The 19,755-nt window shown below is 48.3% G+C and overlaps 5 protein-coding genes across 5 annotated transcripts; 1 reads left to right on the top strand and 4 right to left on the bottom strand.

Moving 5' to 3' along the window:
• Positions 1 to 1,400: 1,400 nt before the first annotated feature.
• On the bottom strand, positions 1,401 to 2,837 carry GGTG_02221 (cuticle-degrading protease; the record flags this gene model as incomplete). The annotated part of the gene is made up of 5 exons (XM_009219992.1): positions 1,401 to 1,595; positions 1,675 to 2,099; positions 2,164 to 2,228; positions 2,312 to 2,529; positions 2,589 to 2,837. The coding sequence occupies 5 exons, from the start codon at positions 2,835 to 2,837 to the stop codon at positions 1,401 to 1,403; spliced, it is 1,152 nt and encodes a 383-aa protein (XP_009218256.1).
• Positions 2,838 to 3,135: 298 nt separating this feature from the next.
• Positions 3,136 to 3,414, bottom strand: GGTG_02220 (hypothetical protein; the record flags this gene model as incomplete). The annotated part of the gene is made up of 1 exon (XM_009219991.1): positions 3,136 to 3,414. The coding sequence occupies one exon, from the start codon at positions 3,412 to 3,414 to the stop codon at positions 3,136 to 3,138; it is 279 nt and encodes a 92-aa protein (XP_009218255.1).
• Positions 3,415 to 3,997: 583 nt separating this feature from the next.
• On the top strand, positions 3,998 to 4,396 carry GGTG_02219 (hypothetical protein; the record flags this gene model as incomplete). The annotated part of the gene is made up of 1 exon (XM_009219990.1): positions 3,998 to 4,396. One exon carries the CDS (start codon positions 3,998 to 4,000, stop codon positions 4,394 to 4,396), a length of 399 nt encoding a protein of 132 aa, XP_009218254.1.
• A 935-nt stretch (positions 4,397 to 5,331) lies between these two features.
• GGTG_02218 (hypothetical protein) lies at positions 5,332 to 6,503 on the bottom strand (the record flags this gene model as incomplete). The annotated part of the gene is made up of 2 exons (XM_009219989.1): positions 6,263 to 6,503; positions 5,332 to 6,101 (listed from the first exon to the last, which is right to left on the bottom strand). The coding sequence occupies exon 2, from the start codon at positions 5,719 to 5,721 to the stop codon at positions 5,332 to 5,334; it is 390 nt and encodes a 129-aa protein (XP_009218253.1). The 5' UTR covers positions 5,722 to 6,101; positions 6,263 to 6,503.
• A 10,027-nt stretch (positions 6,504 to 16,530) lies between these two features.
• Positions 16,531 to 18,202, bottom strand: GGTG_02217 (hypothetical protein; the record flags this gene model as incomplete). The annotated part of the gene is made up of 5 exons (XM_009219988.1): positions 16,531 to 16,575; positions 17,049 to 17,100; positions 17,452 to 17,583; positions 17,807 to 17,882; positions 18,172 to 18,202. The coding sequence occupies 5 exons, from the start codon at positions 18,200 to 18,202 to the stop codon at positions 16,531 to 16,533; spliced, it is 336 nt and encodes a 111-aa protein (XP_009218252.1).
• Positions 18,203 to 19,755: the final 1,553 nt, after the last annotated feature.

Genomic DNA, 19,755 nt, shown 5'->3' with positions numbered 1-19,755 from the left:
TCTTCGTCGTGCCCTGGAAGTTCATCTCGGGCAACCGCGGCAGCCAGCAGCCACCGCCACCGCCGCCGCCGCCGCCGCCGCCGCCGCCCCCGTCCGAGTTCCCGCAGCTGCCGCAGCCGCCCAAGCTGGGCGGCGAGGCCGGCCCCGCCAGCACGCGCTACTCGAAGCGCTCCACGGGCCTGACGACGCTCGACGAGACGCAGTTCACGACGTACAACAACCTCGTCGGCCGCTCCAACCCCAAGAAGCCCGTGGCGTTTGACAACCCTTATTTCCAGAAGGACGAGTGGAAATAGGGTGGGAGCCATTTGTGACAAGGGGGAGTGTGGCTGTTGCCAAAGATGCCGCCAGCCTCGGTAGCCAGAAAACAGTCTTGATCTTCTGATACCAGAAGCAAACCTCACAGCGATTTCCTCATCATGCACACTATGGTGTCCTAGTCCTTACCATTCACTTTATTCCCCTGTACGCTCGTTTCCACACAAACAGCTTCTCGGTGTTTCTGGCTTCTGTCTTTTGTTCCGAGGCCGTTGATCCCGGGGAGCCTCTATACCCTTACATAAAAAAACCCCCGTCCGGCAAGAAATAGATTTTCCTTTGGCCAACGGAGCGGTATTGGTGTAGCCTCCTCTTCCCATATATGGATAGGGTAATGTGTTATTTGATGTTTTTAATGCGACGCGAAACGAGATGCAGTGTTTTTGCCAGGCCCACGCATGAACTTGTTGGATGCTTTTCCCTTGGCATTGTTACGACGATTCGGCAGTGAAAAAAAAAAATGAAAAAAGAAAGAGAAGCAAGGAAAAAGGAAGGGGATCAGTGGCAGACACGCCCTCCGGAATCCTTGACTCGGCCGCGGTCCCGAAAAAAAGAGGCCGGTTTCAGAAGCAGTAGGGGGGGCTTGTGATTGGGTTCGGCCGCAGCGGGCGTGGGTATGTCGGGGGACGGAGACACCGCGAGCGTGCCGGCTAATTACAGGAATTACTCGTTGCGGCATCATGGGGGGGGGAAAAAAGTCTCCTCGCTATGGGAGATCAGAGGGGAAAAGAATCGCATTCGAAGCTAAGAACACCAGGGGCGGAGGGGACAGGACCAAGTCATGGTTGTATGTTCATGTTTCTGTATGTACCTAGGGAGGTTGTTTATGGGCGTCTGCTCCAGCCGAGAAAAAGAATATGTACAAGAGGCTTTCTTTGAACAGTAGCACCAACCCCCTCCCATCCATCACCGCAGCCCCTTCCCAACCCCGATTGGCCCATGGCCAGTCGTGGGCTGCTGCACAAAAAAGACCAGCCGAGCAAGTGACCCAGTTGGATGTGGTGGGACTTCCTCGGCCCTCTCCCTTCCCTTTCAGTACACTACATCTGTAGTAGGCAGCTCGCGCGCTTTGGGCTGCAAGTTTAAGCAGACGGGTTGCCGTTGAAGGCAAGCTTGTTGACGGTGCCCGAGGGGATGCCCGAGATGCGGCCGTTCTGGGCGGTGGACGCGATGTAGTCGCACAGGGCAGTTCCGCTGCGGGGGCCCAGGAAGCTCAGGAGGTAGGCGCCAAGGCCGGCAATGTGGGGCGAGGCCATGCTGGTGCCCGAGATGGTGTTCTGAACGGCGCGTCATTGTTAGCGGCGGCTCGTCTGCTAGCATCAAAACCCGCGCGGGTATGGAGCAAGGGTCACTTACGGTGGCGGAGTTGCTGCTGCCGATCCAGGAGCTCAGGACGCTGGTGCCGGGGGCCCAGACGTCGACGACGGCGCCGTAGTTGGAGAAGCTGGAGCGGGCGTCGGTCGAGGTGGTGGCGCCGACGGTGCAGGCGAGGGGCTCGTTGGCGGGCGAGGTGTTGGCAGCGTTGGTGTTGTCGTTGCCGGCGGCGACGGCCAGGAAGTGGCCGGCGTTGACAACGGCGCGGGCGGCGGCGTTGAGGGCGGCGCTGTTGCCACCACCCAGGCTCATGTTGACAACGACGCCCTTGGGACAGCTGCGGCGGGGCGCGTCGGTGACGACGTAGTTGAGGCCGCCAACGACGCTGGCAGTGCTGCCACTGCCGCTGGCGTTGAGGACCTTGACGGCGTACAGGCTCGCAGCCTTGGCGACGCCGTACTTGGTGCCTAGAGGGTAGCGTGTTAGCTCACGTGTGATTTTGGTGTGTGGTGGAGAGGCATGTAGGCTTACCAGCGACGGTGCCGGAAACGTGGGTGCCGTGGCCGTTGCCGTCGGTGTTGCTGCTGTCGATGGTGCTGCACACACATGTTAGCAGGAGGGGCGGTGCCAAGGGCTTGCCATCATGGGCAATGAGATAGGGCCTGGAGGTCTATCTTACTTGGTGGCCCAGGTGGCACGTCCGCCAAAGTCAGAGTGGGAGACCAGGATGCCAGTATCCACAATGTAGGCGCAGACTCCGCTGCCGGCCGAGCTGTCGTAGGTGTAGCTGGTCGAGCCAGTGCCACTGCTGGACAGGCGGGCAATACCCCAAGGAGCACTGGTCTGGGTGGTGTAGGCGTTGATGTTCACCTCGGCGTTCTCCTCAATGTAGTCAACCTGGAAGATTTTGTCAGCGCGAGACCCAGTCAGCTGAGGAAGGCCATGTGTTGACTTACCTCCGGGGAGCTCTCAAGGGCCTTGAGCTCATCGGCACTGAGGGTGGCAGCGAAACCATTGAGGGCGTCGAAGTCGTGGGTCTTCTCGACGCTCGACAGGAGCGTGGTAAACTCCTCGCTGAAGGCCGTAACACCGCCATCCTTGAGCATGACAATGTAGGAGCCGGGGATGGGCGTGCCGGAGCGGGCCTTCAGGACGGGGGCGGCTGCAGCCAGGGAGAGGAACGACAGGAAGGCGACGGAACGCATATTGGCGGCAGGGGTGAAGATGATCGACAAGACGGGAAGTCAGGGGTCGTTGAGCAAAGAGGGCAACGGGGGCTGAAGCTCCGGTTTGGCAGCGGTGACAAGTCTTGGGAACGAAGATCAAGGCCGGGAAGGGGATCTTGGCTGCTGGAGAGTAAATTAAGATAGATGAAGCGGCGGGATCCTGTCACTATTTATGATCGTCGGTCGCCCTTCCTTGGACGTCTGCGTCGGACAATAGCGATGCTATCCTGAGCACCCTGTCTCTGCCCAAGACCCCATCACCTTCCCAACATAGTTGTCAGGCCCGCGCGAGCGTCCACACGCTGCCGACGAGGATATCGTCCTTCCCGACCGGACATAGCGTCCTTAGTCGCTGGCGGAGGTCGTAGCTGGGACGGGGGCGGCAGGCAGGGATCAACTCGGCTGTTGATTGGGCGAGGGCTATACGCTGCCAGGAATTCGCGCGAGACACCTTGATAGGGCCGTACTCTCTTCGATCGAGTGCAAAAAGGACGGGTGCCGCCGTGGGGGCTGCGCGGATGACGACGGGGAAAGGCGGGCAGGCTGCAGTCGGCATAGTCGAGCCGAGGAGAGACTATCGACCCGTGAAGCCCAGCGGGGAAATATGTGGTGCTGATCTCGTTCTGGGGGCTGGCTGGTAGCTCTTGGCAGGCAGGCGTTGTTATATTGGAGTTGGTCCAGGATGGCAGGTGGTCAGGGACGCCGCGCCGCCTTGGTCGACTACCTCGTCCTCGGGCTGTCCTCAGGGTCACATCGAGTCTCGGGGCGCGTGATCAAAGGAGAAGGTCGCGGCCTCGAGGGAGGGAAGATGCGGTTGCAGTGCAGCAGAGGAGGTGGGAAGGCAGAGGGGAAGGCAAGGGGAAGGCAGAGGCAGGCAGAGCACGAAAGAGTGTCAGTGGCATGGGGATGCCGGGCAAGGGGACTGGCCATTTGAGCTGGGTGGGTATTTTGATCGGGTGGTGGGCGCGTAGGCGCAAGTTTGTGTTGGTTGGAGGATTCGGTCCCTGCAGTCCATCGACCCCTTTGGCTCGCGGCTTGACGAGAGCTCGCACTTTCGCCGGGGAAGAGCGAGCAATTCGGAGCGGCGCTGCAATTCTCTAGCTACGGTTGATTTGCTCCGGCTTGTTGTCGTCGCCAATATGGCTCCAGCAGCGCTATCTTGGAACGAGCTCTGGATAGCTCGCACTGCTATCCGCCGGCCCCGCCAACCCCTCGAGATATTGCCGATATGCGTCTCGGCGATAAGGACCCGGACAGCGGGTCGTAGGGGACTGCCCTGGCTAGTGACGCTAGCGGCCATCTTTGGAGGCGGCAGAAGTGCCGCGCCGGGCAGGCGAGCGAGTTGGGCACAGCGAGAGCTGGGCAGGGGATCAGATCTAGGCACAAGGGTCAAGGGTGTGGCGTTGGATTGGGGCGGCCAATCATGGGTCAACCGCGATCGGTGGGGCTTGCGCATGGCCTCCATCGCGGCGGGGCAACTGCCGGCGGCGGGCACGCAATTGCCTGCCTGCCACTCAGCTCCTACCCGCCCAAGATAAGCACCGACACAAACGCCCCGTAGCAGCCAGAAATCGCGATTTGCTCAAGCGAACATGAACCGAGCTCTTGTCCCGTTATTGACCTACCTGAATTTTTTTTTGGCGAGAACGAGCCTCTACGGCAATGGGGGTTAGCTAATGACGGGATAGCCATCAGCGTATCCTCCGCTATCAGCCCGCATTGTCCCTCCCCTCCCACCCCACCATGGTCGCATTCGAGGTGGCTTGTGTGCGATGCTTGCACCAAACAGACGCAAAATAACGTGCTCCCAGCTTGCCAACAGGGTCCCCGAAGCTTGCCCTCCTTGCCTCGACTAGCACCCAAGACTCGTCAGCACAGAACACAGCCCCTCTTGTTGGGCTGCCGTGAGTGGCTCAGTGGTTACGCCTTTGCAGGGATCGCATAGATTAGGAGAACCAAGCCTTCCAAGTCGCCTCCCTTCCGCGCCGGATCTTGGTCACAATGCCAGGCTGCTATCAGGAAGCCAAAGGGGCTTTATTTACGTCCTTCCTCTTTTGGAATCGAGTGCGCACTTTTGTGCCACAATAGTGCGACAACCCAACACTGCAGAAGCATCAATCAGCAGGGTCAGCACCCAGTCAGCTGCGATGCGGACAAGGGCTGTATCATACAGCCTGCATGTCCCGGGATAAGTGGTCCTTGACCAGTCAACTTTCCGCAAATCCCAGTCGGCGACATCAGATGACCGCCCGCCCAAGACAAGCAAACTACCCTGCTGCCGCTACTTCGCCAGAGACAGGCGAATGCATCCCCGTCTCCCGAGACCGCGACCACGAACCATGATATCGGCGGGGAAACTCGCTCTATCTCTCCCCCGCCTCATTGCGTGATGGGCCCGATCGAATCGCCTGCAGCACCCCCTGTTCCGCCCCCCGGCGTTGCCATTCTCCATCCCACAGAGTACCAAGCTTGGTCATCGGGACCACCACACCAACTGCGTCCCTAGCAACTCCCCGGACCATTTCCTATCCCAATAATCACCTCGCAAAAATGGACTACCGCTGATGCCGAGACTAGTGCCAACCACTGCCAAAGATGGCCGGCTACCAACACGCCGCATCTCCACGTTGTCGGCCACGTCTCCCTGATTCTCATTCCGGCGGTTTCTCGGTATCAGCTCCTCCGGCGGCACGTATTTCGCTCCACGGGTCCCCACGGTGCAGTACGTACAGAAGTCCCTAGCGCCGGTCTTAGCCTGCCACACCACTTCGGGTCCAATGAGCGGCAAAAGCAGCACACCACGACTCCTACAGTGCAACCCTACATGACACGCCCACCCGCGCACGGGTCTCCACCAATCCATAGGCCGCCGTGGATGCTATCTCTCGTCTCTCTTGCGGGCCCCGATCTGCCACCCCGGGGAGCCGGCCACATTGGCGAGCTTCTTTAGCTTGCTGCCGATCTTCGCACCCTTTAGAACCAATATTCATTACCCCTGCTCATCTTCCAAGGCTTTAGGCCTCGAACCTTCCAGACGCCGCTTCAGGCACAGGCATGCAGAGCAACCCAATCTTGGCGATACGAACGACATGCTATGTTTAGCCTTCGGTGTGCAGACCAAGACTGCGGTAGCGGCCTTCCTGTTTGAATAGGTAAGTGCCCATTCGGGGCGAGGAAGGAGGCCGGGAAAAGGCCGCATGTAGCCGCCCACCCAAGTGCGACAGTGATGTGATTCTGTCAAGCCTGATGATGTTTGCCTTTGTTAGGCCAGATCCTGGGAGACTCTCCTCAGGAGCTACTGCACTCTCACCTCCCTTTTCTGGCTGCCCAGACTAGAGCTCTCCACAACTCTGCTGCCAGCTTCCTATTTGTAATTGAGATAACAAAGTAGAGAGCTTCCATACCTCGGTAGCAAATGAAGACGGTAGATAGAGTAATACTATTTCGAACTGACGCCGCGAGTCCGTTGACTGAAGGCGTGTATAAGCGCGGGCTGGTGCCATCTTCTCGGGTCGCAAGAGAGCAGCACTCTCTTTCACACCATGTTCACCGGCTAACTACAGGAATCGACATGGGACTCCATGTTACAAGGGGATCTGGGATCGGCTTGGAGAGTGCTCAATATATTGATAATTCTTCAAGGCCTCTAGGAGATGCTTAAGGAAGCAGAATCTTCAGTGAAGACTTTGAGAGATAAGCCCTCCTTTTATAAACCATTTGGCCCTTACGAGAAGGGTACGTACTTGGGGTCGAAGGGAACAAACCTCCCTTCGACCGGGCGCGTAATGCATGCGGGGTCCTTGTAACCTTTCCAGCCGGCCCAACCAACGCCCAATTCCCTATCGCTATTTTGTAATTCGCCCTGTTGGCCGTCCAATCGGTCCTATTGGGTCGTTGGCTTAATCCCCGTATAATACAATCCCCTTTTTTTTAAGGGTACGCCCCGGGCCTTAAACGCGTAAATCCCGGGCCTTCCGAAGGTATCGGCGATAAAAATCCTTAACCTTTTTTTTGGCCGCTTTTCTTTTAAAGTTTTTCCATAGCTTTTATATTATTTCGCCCTTTTTGTTAAAGCCTAGCTATTTAACGAAGTATTGCATTAAGCTTTTTTTTTAACGAAAGTCCTTAATTTCCTTTATTTTAAATACATCCAGCAAAAGTAATGCGTTTTTTAAAACCTGCTTCGGGTTAAACCGTGCTTAAATGCCGGCCCGGTATGGTTCGATAAAGGATGCGTAAAAGGTAAAGTGGATTTTCCATAAAGGTAAAAATACAAATCGGATTGCAAAAGGCAAAACGATTTGGGTAATTTAAAAAGGGCCGAAAAATTTGGAATCGAATTTTTTAATAAAGCGTTGGGTTTTAATGTTTTTAGCGTTTAGCATAACGTATTGTTTTTCCGTAAAAACGGGCAAAGTTTGTCGCTTTTTGTTTGCCCACTTTTTTATTCGTTTTTGGGCGGCGTTAAAATGCTATTTAGTTTTATTGTAAATGCCGTGCATTTAATAAGCATAAAATTTGCTAACGGGATAAGGCTTCGTACGTTTTGGCTTTAAAGGGTTATATGCGGTTGGTTCGAACCCGTAATTAACGAAAAATGGGGAAATTGTAATATTTATTAACGAGGTATTATTGTAAGCAAATTTTGTTATTGGCAATAAGTTTACCCAATTAAACATTTTATAATTAACAAAAGATTGTAAATAAATTTCGAAATTTTGGTTAAATCGTTTAATTTGCCCGTTTGTTTGTAGGTAAAAAGTAATGCTTATCCGGGGTTTAATCCTTACGAAGCTAAAAAAGTCCTGTTACAAATATGCAATAAATCGTAAATTTCGGTTTAAAATAATGTTTAATGGGATTTCGTAAAATTTTTAGTATTTTCGGGCAAAAATGCGGATAAGGTTATTTATTTTTTTTGTTCCTTTTTTAAAGGGATAAAATGGCCCATTTTGGTAAATGGGTTTATTATAACCCAAATGGAATTGCAGCTTTGGCTATTCGGTAAGTTTGTAATAAAGTTTATAGCGATAATGTTTTAAAAGCGGTAATGCAATTTTATAAATTGGAATAGCCCGAAAGGAGCGTATTTAGGTATTTTATTGCGTTAGCATTCGAAATAGCTTTTTACGTAATTTCGAACGTTTTTTTTAATGCTTGGCTACCAAAAGTAACGGGTAATTAATTTTAGGGTTTTGTTTATGCTTATGTATTCGGCGACTTTGGTATCGTGCTCGGATTTTAAAATTTCGCGTTTAAATTTTAGCTATGCTAGGACCCATAATTTATTGCGGTGGTACAAAAGCCCGTTGCTAACTTTTTTCCCTTTGTAGGAAGTTTTTAAGTGCTTTTGGTATTTGGTATTAAATGTGGCGGTTTGTTTAATTTTAATTGTAAATGCCGGATTTTAGCGCATGGTTGGGATGCTGCATAATTTTACCGAGGTTAAAAGGAATAAAAGTGCTTGTAAGGAAAGGTTAAAGTGTTTTTTTTAAAAAACCGTTGTAATTGGCTGGTTTTTACTTTCCTTTTTTTTAGGTTTGTATTGCTCGAGTTTGGAAAGCATATCGGCCTTTTCATTTTATTTGCTTGGGCGGTATGTAATTAAAAATTAGTAGCTTAAAAGTTATTGGGCCCATTTTGCTTATTTTTGGTTAAGGATTTTGGCCGTAGTAAAGTAAGCTAGGTTTTGGTGGTCCGTAAAAATTTCGATTTTGTATTGGGCCCTTTCGAAGTAATGCTTCCATTTGTTAAAATTATTTACAATGGCGAATAGCTTTTTATCGTAAATTTTGTAATTAATTTTTGTTGGTATCATTTTACGGAAATAAAAAGTTATAAAGTAAAGCTTGCCGTTAATAAAGTTGCGTTGGGATAGTATTGCGGTTAAAGCGAAATTGGAAGCGTTGGTTTTTATAATTGCTTATAGCGTAAGGTTAAAATGCCGCAGGATGGGTAATAAGGTAAATGCTTGTTTTAAGGCTTTAAAAGCGGTTTGCATCTTTGCTATCCATATCCAATCCTTTTTTGGGAAAGCATTGGCTATCGTTAAAGGTTTAACGATCTTGGAAAATCCGGCAATAAAGCGTCGGTAAAAATTAGCAAACCCAATTAGCGATTAGCACTTTTTTAATTATTTAAACGCTTTTTAATTAAGGATCGCGTTTATTTTGTTTTGGGATATTCGGATTCCTTTCGGGCCGATAACGTATCCTAAAAATTCGACTTTTTGGGCTCCCCAAACGCATTTGCGGGGGTTAACGGCAAGGTTATATTTAATAAAGCGCTTTAATATTTCCCTAACAAAGTCGTTATATTTTTCCTTTATTTTTGCGTAAATAAAAAGGTCGTCGAAATAAATTAAAAAGCTAGCGTTAATAAAGTCCAAAAATATATAATTTATTATTCGTTAAAAAGTGGTTGGTATATTAATAAAGCTTATAGGCATAACGGTAAATTTAAAAAAGCTATATTTGCAACGGAACGTTATTTTTTATTCGTGCTTTGGTTTTATTCGGATTAAATAAAAGCCGGTTTTAAAATTAATTTTGGTTATTTATTTAGCGTTACGAAAACGGTTTTAAAATTTTGTTATTAACGGGATCGGGCATTATTCCGGGATTGTTTTGCCGTTAACATTGCGGTAATCGATAATTGGGCGTAACGGATCCTTTGGGTTTTTTTTTTCGGCGAATATTAGCAATGTTCCAACCGTTTTTTTTTTTTCGTACATTCGTTCCATTTCGAAGTTTTTGGTAAGTTATGGTTTTAAAACGTTAAGTTTTTTTTCGTTAAAATTATATATAAGCTTTTAATTAAAAGTAGCTTTTTTTTTAAGTATATTTTGTGGTTTTAAAGCTAATAATTTGGTAAGCGCATAATTACTTTTAAGGATATAATTAAAAAAAACTTGCGGAATTTTTTTAAAACATTGTTAAATTTTTTGGTATTGTTAAGCAAAGATTTTGTTAATATTAGTTTTTTAATTAAAGCAACGGTAGCTAGGTTTGTATTGCAAATATTCGCCGGGTTGCGAAAGTTGGAAATTTCGCGGGACCGGGGCTTGCGGTACGATTTGCATTTGTTCGTATTAAACCGAATGTTTTCGTAATCCCGTTTAAAAATTCCAGTAAGGTAATAGCGGGTTATCCATTAAACGGGTAATAAAACGTTGCAATTCGGATTTAAGTTTAACATATCGAGGTTTACGCGAAAGCGGTAATTATAATGTTATAAAATAATTTGGGGTATGTAATAAATTAACGGGTTCTTTTTTTATTTTGTATAGTTAAATATGGGTTTGGGAACCGTTCGTTTGGTAATATGTAATTATAATTTGGCGGTTATTTAAGTAAAAATAAAAAACCCGTTATCGTTGCCGCAGTTTAGGAAAATTTTAATCGTAATTTTTTTTTGCCTTTTAATTTGCAAGGCCATATTTAATATAAGCTTCGTAACCACCCGGGTCGATCCCGTTATTCGGGCTTGCAAAAAGGCGCAAATAACGGTTTAGGTAGCGTTATTGCTTTCTTAGGGCCTTTCGGGTATTGTTATCGAAACCTTTAATTTTTAGCAATTAAAGTCCGTATCGACTTTTTCGAAATATTAATTATAATTTGGTTTAAAAGCGTGCTTGGTTATTCCGGCTATTTTAACCTTTTTGCTAGGGCGCTTTTTGGCTTTTTTTTTTATTAGTAAGGGTTTAATAACGGGCTTTTTGGTACCGGCGGTTATTTTTGCAAAAAGCGGGAAAAATTTAATGCTTGCGGTATCTTTTTTGGCAAAGCATTCCCGGGTATAATGGTTATTTCGCCCGCATCGCCAGCAATTAATACCGTCCTTTTTTCGGGTATTAATGTTTTTTTGGTTAACGCTATTAAAAGCGCCCCGGGTAATGGTTTAAACGTTGTTTTTGCGGGTTTGGCCGGGGTTCGTTCCTTTATTTGTTGCGGTACGGGAATTTAAAAATAAACCGGGGGTTTTTTTAAAGCTTTTATTGCGGGGACGGCCCGCGTTCGAACGCTTCGAAGTTAAAGCGGGCTCGCCTTTTCCCTTTTTTTAGGCCTTTGGTTTTTGTAATGCTTTTGGAATGTATTTTTATCCGCCGCTATAAGCTTGTAAGTAATGCCGGCTTTTTGGAAGGATTTTAAGAATTTTTCGTCCACGTTAGGAATGCGCCTTTTATTGGCGTAAACGAACCGGTTTATTTTATTCGGAAATTTTTTTTAACGAAATTTTTAAAGCGGGTGCCGGTTAATTTAACGATTGCATTAAATTGGGTTAATTTTATAAAAAACCTAACGACGTCGTTTTTGTATTCGAGGTTATTTAATTTAATAAAATCCGTACGTTTTTCGTTAAAATCGTAAAACGTGTTGGCCAAAAACCCAAAGTAAGCGTTTTAGGTATCGGGGAGTCCGTAAGCTTTTAGCATCCGTGCTTTCTTTATATGGACGCGTAATGCGGCTTTTTTAAAATAGGAACTTACCCAAAAAATTTTATAATTATTATTCGTAAAAATTTAGGGAACGGCGCTTATAAAAGCCCGTACCAGGTATTACCAATTTTTAAATTCCGTTTTTTTTTCGTTAAAAACGGGGGGTAATTTAAATAAAACGGGGTTAATTATAAAAACCGTTCCGTACCAACGGAAAGGGTTTTTGCCTGCCGAAAATGGGCCCGTTCGTAAGCGAAGCGGAAATATAAAAGGCTAATTGGGTCCATCCTTATTTAAATCGGAAAACGAAAGGTTATTTTTTGGTAGCACCGGGGGTCGTTATAACGAAATTCCTTTTAAAAGTACTTTATTAATTATACCAAGCATTTGGAAGTAAAAGCTTTTCCGGGCTTATCGATGCATGGCGGTTATAAATCCGGCAAAATTTTTTCGTATGGTTTAGCGATGCATCGAATTGGATTGTTTTAAAACGGAAAGGGTTAAATTAAGTACCGAATTGGTTCCGGTCCGCGTAAGGTTGGTCCGGAACGCGGATAACCGGGTAACCGGTATTTGGGCGAAAAAGACCGGGATTAAAGGCGCGCCAATAACGGCAAATGTAATTTGGCAAAAAGCTTAGCAAAAGGCAATTCGTAACAATATAGCCGCTATGTCCATTTGCTTGCTTTTAGCTAATCGTCGGTTAATTTTGGCAATAATATTTTCGGCAAACGTTTGTTATTATTCCAAAGTGGTTAAAAAGTATGCTGTTATAGCTTTTTATCGTTTTTCGAAATCGTTTAGCCTTTGTTCGGTATAAACGACCTTATATTTTATATGGCCCGCTTATTGCTTAACGGTTCCGATAATGTAAGTAAAGCAACGGTGCATATTTTTAATTGCAAATTGGTAAATTTCGTATGCTTTAATTATTTTATTATAAGCGTATTTGCGGGTAATATTGTTGCTAGCGGATTTAGCGATAACATTTTATATTTTAGCGGCGAATAAATTGTTACTTTCGATTATCCTTTTTTTAAAGTTCCGGGTTTATATTTCGGAAATGGTTACGCCGTTTTAAACGATTTAAAATACCGTTATATAATTTTGGCGGGTATAATTATATTGCTAGCGCAATTTTGCTATTTGGGATTAAACGAATTCGGTAATTTGCAAAAGGTTTTTAATTTTATACCGAAAGGTTAAAATTGCTTAGTAAAATGTTTAAAGGCCGTTATGGATTTTTTCCATCCATTGGGCGTATATAAGGTTTCCCGGGATACGTAATTGGTAATTTGGCTTTTAAGTAACGGGCAAAAGTTGTTTTTCGCCGTCGTTTTGCTAAAGTTCGTTAAAGGTGGGAACGGTATAAAGTACGATGGTTCCCGTATTTGGGTCGAGCATAAAGGTATTTTGCTTCGTTCGATTTTTATTAAGGGCGCGGGAATAGGATAACCGAAGTTTTTGTAATTTAGGGGCGGGTTTTAATGCGCCGCTTTCGGAAAGGGCCGCGTTGTTACCGTTAATAGTTTTTTAAGTATTTTCGAAAGGTTAAAAAAAGGCCCGGCCTTAAGGTTTGGATATTTATTCGCTATTTGCCATAATTGCGTTTAGCGAAAAAGGTTTAATGGAAGCGCGTTAATTTTCGTTGTACGTAAACAAAGGTTTTGGCGAAATAATGCGGGAAATTTGCTTGGAATAGTTTTAATAAAATTCGGTTATTACGTTAAAGCTATGCTTTAAAGCGGTAATAGCGTTATTTTGTTGTTGGATTCGTTTTAAATTGCTAGTAATTTTTTTGTAAAGGTTTTTATAGCGTGCTTTAATTTCGTTTAAAGGGTTTGTATTTTTAGCGTTGGCTTTTACCGCGTAAGTTAAAAACGAAAATCGATTAAGCTTTTGTTTAAAAAGGTCGTATTTTTGCTTTTGCCGGGTAAAGGTTAAGCGAATTTTCCTAATTGTTTTTTTTTGTTTTTTTTAAAAAATAGCTAATTATTTTTTGGTAATTTTTTTTCGTATTTGGATTTATTGTAACAAAGCAAAAAGGTTTTTTTGTATGGATTCGATTTATTGGGCGAAGTTATTAAGGGCTTGGCTTGCTTCGTAACGGAAACGCTTTTTGATAATATTAATACGTCGCGCAATAGCTTTTTCGTAGGTTATTCGTTTAATTTTGCTATTTTTAAAAAGTTATAAAATAAATTCGTATTGTTAATTTGCTTAAGTAAAAATAAAACGTATAAAGTTACGGGCGTGGTTAAAATTTTTGGTTAAAACGTTAATTCGAGCCGTTAAATTTTGTTAAAGGTTTTTTTGTTGCTTTTTAACCCGTGCGAAACGATTTTTACCGATAATTGCAAATCCTATAGCTATTGGTAAGGTTATTTGGTGCGGGTCGATTAACCCGGAAGGCGCTTGTAGCCTTTTAAAAGCAATAACGGGTTTGCTGCCTAAAGCAACGAGCGGGTTAAAAAACTTATCGATTAATTTGGCAAGCGGCTGCGGGGTAGCCAATTGCAAGGGCTTGTTAAAATTTGTTGTAAAGGTAACCAACGCTAAAATCGGTTTTTAGCGTAATTGTTGGTCGCGTTCGGTCTTTGTAAAATAATAAGTGCAAAACCGCGATTTTCCAAACGCGGGGCGGGTGCAATGCTAGCAACGGGAAAGGGAAATACCTAACCCGATAAGGCTTTTTTCGTCCACAAAGGCAAATTTTGGCTTGCCGGTTTGGTTATTTGCCCAAAAACGTACAATTGCGGCAACGCTATTAAGGATTTGCGCGATAAAAAAGGGAATTAAACTTATGGATGCAAATAAATGCTTAAAGGAAATTTGGATTGGCTGCATTTCCTTTTAACAAAGGTATAGGTATAATTAAAGCAATCCCGAAAAAATAAAAAATTATTTGTTACAAAGGAATTTGGGATCGGTTTGGAAAATGTTTAATATATTAATAATTTTTTAAAGCCTTTAGGAAATGCTTAAAAAAGCAAAATTTCCAGTAAAAACCTTAAAAGATAAGCTTTTTTTTATAAACCATTTGGCCCTTACGAGAAGGGTACGTACTTGGGGTCGAGGGGAACAAACCTCCCCTTGACCGGGCGCGTAATGCATGCGGGGTTTTTGTAACCCCTCCAGCCGGCCCAACCAACGCCCAGTTCCCTGTCGCTGTCTTGTGACTCGCCCTGTTGGCCGTCCAATCGGTCCTACTGGGTCGTCGGCTCAATCCCCGTGTGACACTCCAGCGGGACGTCCCGACGTGCCTGCAGTGATCGGTGGCTGCCATCCCCCTAATCCCCCGCCCTGCTTGTTATGGCCAATCATGGAGACTCTCTGTCGCGGCCATCTGCGAGCTGAGCCGGGCTGAAATGGTGGTGGGTGGTTGGCTCTCCGGGTATTAAGCAGTCCGGTTCCGGTGGCCGATGGTTGGGGACAGCGGGCCGCCGATGCCCCCTTATCGGTGCCAGTACCTTGCAGCAACAGAACTTGGCTTCAGTAGCTGAATGAGGATATCCGAGACAACGCCTTGGTGGCTGAACCTTGCGAGTGGCCTTGGGATCAGGTTTATCGGTGGGTCAGCATGGCATACCAAACTTGGTCACATGGAATCTTTGTAAGCTGCAGAATGTATCCTTTGACTGTCTCTACGGGGTAGGAATAGCGCGGCGTAAACAAAGTCCACGTGACCGTAGAGCTACGAGTCACTTCTGTTTGAGCTTATAATTAGGATTGGTGAGTCTATGGAACGAACCCATGAGATTGTCTCCGGCACCGATAAGAAACCCATTGGATGATGTAACTAGCAGCGCTGCCTAGTATGATTTCTCCAACATGTTCTGGCTATATAATTACAAGACTCACAAAAATCTGCTCGCCTCTCCGTGCAGGAAAAGTGAATCTGGGACTGCCCCTACGGGTATCTCCGTCCAACGCCTGTCACTGGTCCTTCCTTCGCCCCTCTCATGACCCACATAACCTGCCTAATACAGTTAAGAGTGACTGAGATAAGAGGTCACTTGGGCTGGGCAAATCCGGATTCTGCATTCCTCGCCCGTTTAGACCTAAATCTACCTAATTAGGCGCATTGTTGTATGTACCTCTTATTGCATCAAAGACAGACAAAAAGAAGTGATTGCAGATAAGAGGGTGAGGTAGCTGCATACCTAGATACCTATCTTTGCAAAGCAACGAGATGCCTGTGGTAATTACTGTTTCTGTGCATAATAATTATTGGGAACAAAAGCGATTCGGGTGTTTGGCAGTTATGTGGCCACGTGATTGAATCATGTCATCCCATGTGGGCTCCACCTGAACAAAACTTGAACCTTTCGGGCCTGTATTTTATCGTTGCCGCTTGACTTTTGCGTATAGTATACTGTTGGACGAGGTGAGCTAGGAGAGTTTGAGTAGGTCTAGGAGATTCCCATTTCGCCCATCCCCCAAGCTTGTACTTGGACAGTCGTGCCTAACGAGATGGAGATGAGTGAAGGCGAGGTTCAGGACGGAGGGGAGGGCTCCGATGTGGACATAACCTCAATCGGATCGAATGCCGACGAGGAGGGCTATAAAGAGGAGGTTTGAGTAGTTGCAGGCTGGCCGCTGCCGAATCCGAAAGGAAGAGAGAGTTTAACATCACGTGAGAGTCATGTGATCCATGATCACACGGGCGCGTATGTATAACATTGTTGCGTCGGGGAGCGAGCGAGGTGTATTTTACTTACTAGTGGGAGTCCATCAAGGCTGGCGAAAACCTACAAGCGGGTCCCCGTTTGGACCCGTGGGTTTTGGGTCCGGCTTGGACCCAAAAACCCAAATGGGGACCCGTTTACGGGTCCTTAGCGCTCTGGGTTTTGGGTAATTTGGGTCCCCAATGGTACCCAAATTAATAAAGGGCACGTGCGTAAAAATTATTTTTATTATAATTATTTGTAAAAGCAAAAAATTTAAAGTTAATAACAAAGGTGATAACGCTTTAGACCCGGCTTTTTCGCTTGGACCCAAAAATTACCCAGATTTTGGACCCATTACCCAGATGGACCCAAACCCAAAGACCCATTACCCAAATGGGTCCCCGCCCCAAACGGGTCCTTTGGGTTTCCGCCAGCCTTGGAGTCCATGCCGTTTCCGCTCGAAAACGGCCTATCTCCCCCCCTTTTTTTCTTTTTCTGATATGCCCGTCGCGCCCATCGAGCGTGCCCATTTCGCCCAGTCGCACGAGCTTGTCGGGCAGCTCATCTACCTTGAGGCGTTGAAGCCCTCGCCGCTGAGCTGGAAGGTGAACTGTTCGTTAGATTAACCCGTGACTAATGCGTCAGGGAATAGCTAGGCTAGCATAAACCACTGCGAGCCTCCTGCTTTGATCAATGTCTCGGAACCTGCGCAGAATCGGGTCATTGGTCTGTATGTTCCGCCTCACATCCTTGGGCCTCGTCCCCACCTTCATCACGCGCTCCAGCCTCTCGAATGTTAGGGTCCGAGGTCGCCAGGCGCAGGCCCGGCAGCATCGACAAACAAAAGCCCGCGCCGATGGCGGTCAAGGCCGAGCTTCGCGAGGTGCAGTCGACCGAGCTGAGGAAGGGATGGAGCAGATGTTCACGTGCGGGCCTTGGATCGCGTACTGGGAGTCTTCACTCCTAGGGCCACAATGCCTCTTCGGCCATGGCGAAGCTTAGCAGGCGGTCGTTGTCGCCCACGCCCCGGTCGGCAGGCTATACGGGGTTTCTTGCGTTATCTCGTGCAGCTGTCGGCCTTACCTCTTTCCACAGCCACGACGTGACTGCTACGCCAAGAGCCATTTTGTAGCACCTGACGGCCCAACGCAGCCAATTACTGTCGGTCTTTCCTTGTCGACAAGATATTTTAGCCCCCAAACAGAGCCTCTGCTAGTGGCGGTCCTTGCATCGCAGCTTTCCATGCGCCACACAAAGGCTCTCCAGATCTCCTTGTCGTCGAATGCTTCCTACCTGTCCCCTATCTGTACCCACCCGCTCGAGCCCAGATAAGTCCGCAGTGGGACCTTACGAGCAAGGGGCATTGCACAATGAAGAAAACGTGGCGGCATAAACAGCCGCTGTTCGTGATGTCGAACCTAGCCCCACTCACGATAGCTTTCGCCCCGGGCGCAGGCTGTCTGCGTGTCAATCCATCGAGACGCACCTGGCGACACGTCTGGCGGCGTCAGCGGTCTGGCCGAAAACACTACTAGGAACCGCCATACCGTCGGCGCTGACGCGAGGAGCCGACTCCACAGACGCGAGATCGCTGGAGTCATGGACCAGACACAAGCGCCTGGGCCTTGGCGTTCATACTCGTCTAGGATTTGCAGCCCGGCGCGGGCTCGTACTAGTAGCTCAGCTAGAAGCTCGACGTCTCCGGGTGGCTGCCAGACCACGTCCTGACCGAAATGGGAGCTCAGCCTTTGCCGTGTTCTGACTGGCTCCCGGAATCGCCGCTCTGGTACTTATACGGCGTCAGATACGATAAGGAGGTCGAGATTTTCTACATCACCTACGAGGGCGAGGAGCTGATTCTTTTAGCCGAATGTCCAATGTTTGTGTCGGGGTGCAAGGTTGTCATCGGGTCCTGGGCTGGAAGAATGCTGTTATTTAATTTTAAAAGGGACGCAATCCTTGCTATAACGCGAAAGAGCAGCCATTCGCAGGTAGGAGAATGGATGCCACAGATGCGGTCACGCATTGTCGGCGGACAATGGGCAGATAGGAAGCCCTATAGAGTCAGATTAGTCCACAAATGACTGGCCCGTCGCCAAGTCATCCAGTCAAACGGTGCTTCTGACACTCCCGTTCTCCTGCATCATGCGGCGTAGCGGTTTGGATGACCGCAGCTGGCGTGACTTCGAAGCTGACTACCACGCACGCACCATCGTACGCATGCATATCTGAGCCATCTCGTACCGGACATGCGTACCACTTTGGGGCAACTGGCATCCAACATGAAGTCCTAGACAAACGACGCGGTTTATATATATTGGCAGGGCGCCTGCTGTTACGGAGCGAGCCCGAGACCGTGCTTAAACCAGGTGAAACCCTACCAGAACCACTCCCCCAGATAAACGGGGAACCTCTCTCTTCCCCCTCGCTTAACAACAAAGCCTTCATACATGACCTAGGTGTTGCATCATGACATCCGGTTGGCCCTCGGCGGGCAGGGCCGCCGCCGGCAGAAAGATTCTCTACCTGGCATTTTCTCCCGACAGAAATTTTCTTCTTCGACTCCGGATCTCGATTTCTCATCCTGCCGCCGCCAGGAGTGTCGGCCGAGGCGTCACGACAAGCGGTACCAAAATTATCGACGAGCCCCTTGTTAACACGACGCAGTATCTCCTTTCACATCGCCGGACGCGAATCGCTATCCCAAATAGTTCCTTTCCTATCGCTGCGCCCAAGAGGCCGTCCACAGCATCGCTGTCAAGAAATAAATTTGCATATTTACTATCTCGCTTCGGATCCTATATTCTTTCATGGTATCGCGAGCATCGCGCCGGCGTCACCGCGCGCACGCCAGGCCGGAAACTGGATTACCATAGCATTATACAATATGCTATATACACCTCACATTCACTATCCTCATCACCTCCTACTACACGTTCCTCCGCCGCTTCCCGCCCGCGCCCGGATCCAAGGCGGGCGTGGGGGCAGGTGGTGCCCAACAGCAGGCTCCAAGAGCATCTCCAGAGCAGGCTAGGGCACGTGAGTGCACGGCCCACCCCGATGGATAGACCTGGTTCGCACACGAGCATTCTGCACCCGTGGTATCTGGATCAGCGGGATCCTCGCCGAGACGGACAACAAGCAGGACGACGCTCTGGTCGTGCATACAGACAGTGCCAACGCACAGACGACCGTCCTTAACCCCTTGAACTCCGTCAGGACCCGGATGATCGACCTACGCTATAAGTGGGTGATCGACGCAGTCCGCCGTCGCCTGTTTGAGCTTCGCCTGGTGGGAACGGCCAACATGAAGGCCGACCGGCCTGACGAAGGGACTGTCGGCTAACGGACAGGCCAAGTTCATCGCCCGGCTGGTTGTCTGGATTTGACGAGAGGGAGGACTGTGATGAGTTGGACTGACGGGGGAGCAATTTCAAGACACCAGAACCATAATAGAGGCCATAAGCTTCAAAACACCAAGGATCCGGATCACGATACTTTTTCTGCGATTTACCTCACACAGCAGGAGAGGGCTGCTGAGGAGGACAAGAGCATGGCCGGCGCGGCTGTTGGACTCCGGGCCGGGCTTACTGTCTGCCAGAAGCCGCCCCGTCACCGCTGGTCAGACTCACCAGCACCAGCACTCGGGAGCCTGACATGGTCGCTCAGAAGCCCGGCACAGTCGCCTAGAAGGGCGGCATATTGGGCCACCTAGCACCAGTTGCCCTGAATCCCGATACAATCGCCTATTCCGGCATCCCGTCGGCTTCCCCGTTCTCGGGCGGGGGGG

This window comes from Gaeumannomyces tritici (genome assembly GCF_000145635.1).
Source record: "Gaeumannomyces tritici R3-111a-1 unplaced genomic scaffold supercont2.1, whole genome shotgun sequence".
NCBI lineage: Eukaryota > Fungi > Ascomycota > Sordariomycetes > Magnaporthales > Magnaporthaceae > Gaeumannomyces > Gaeumannomyces tritici.
This window is presented reverse-complemented; position numbering and strand designations above follow the sequence as displayed.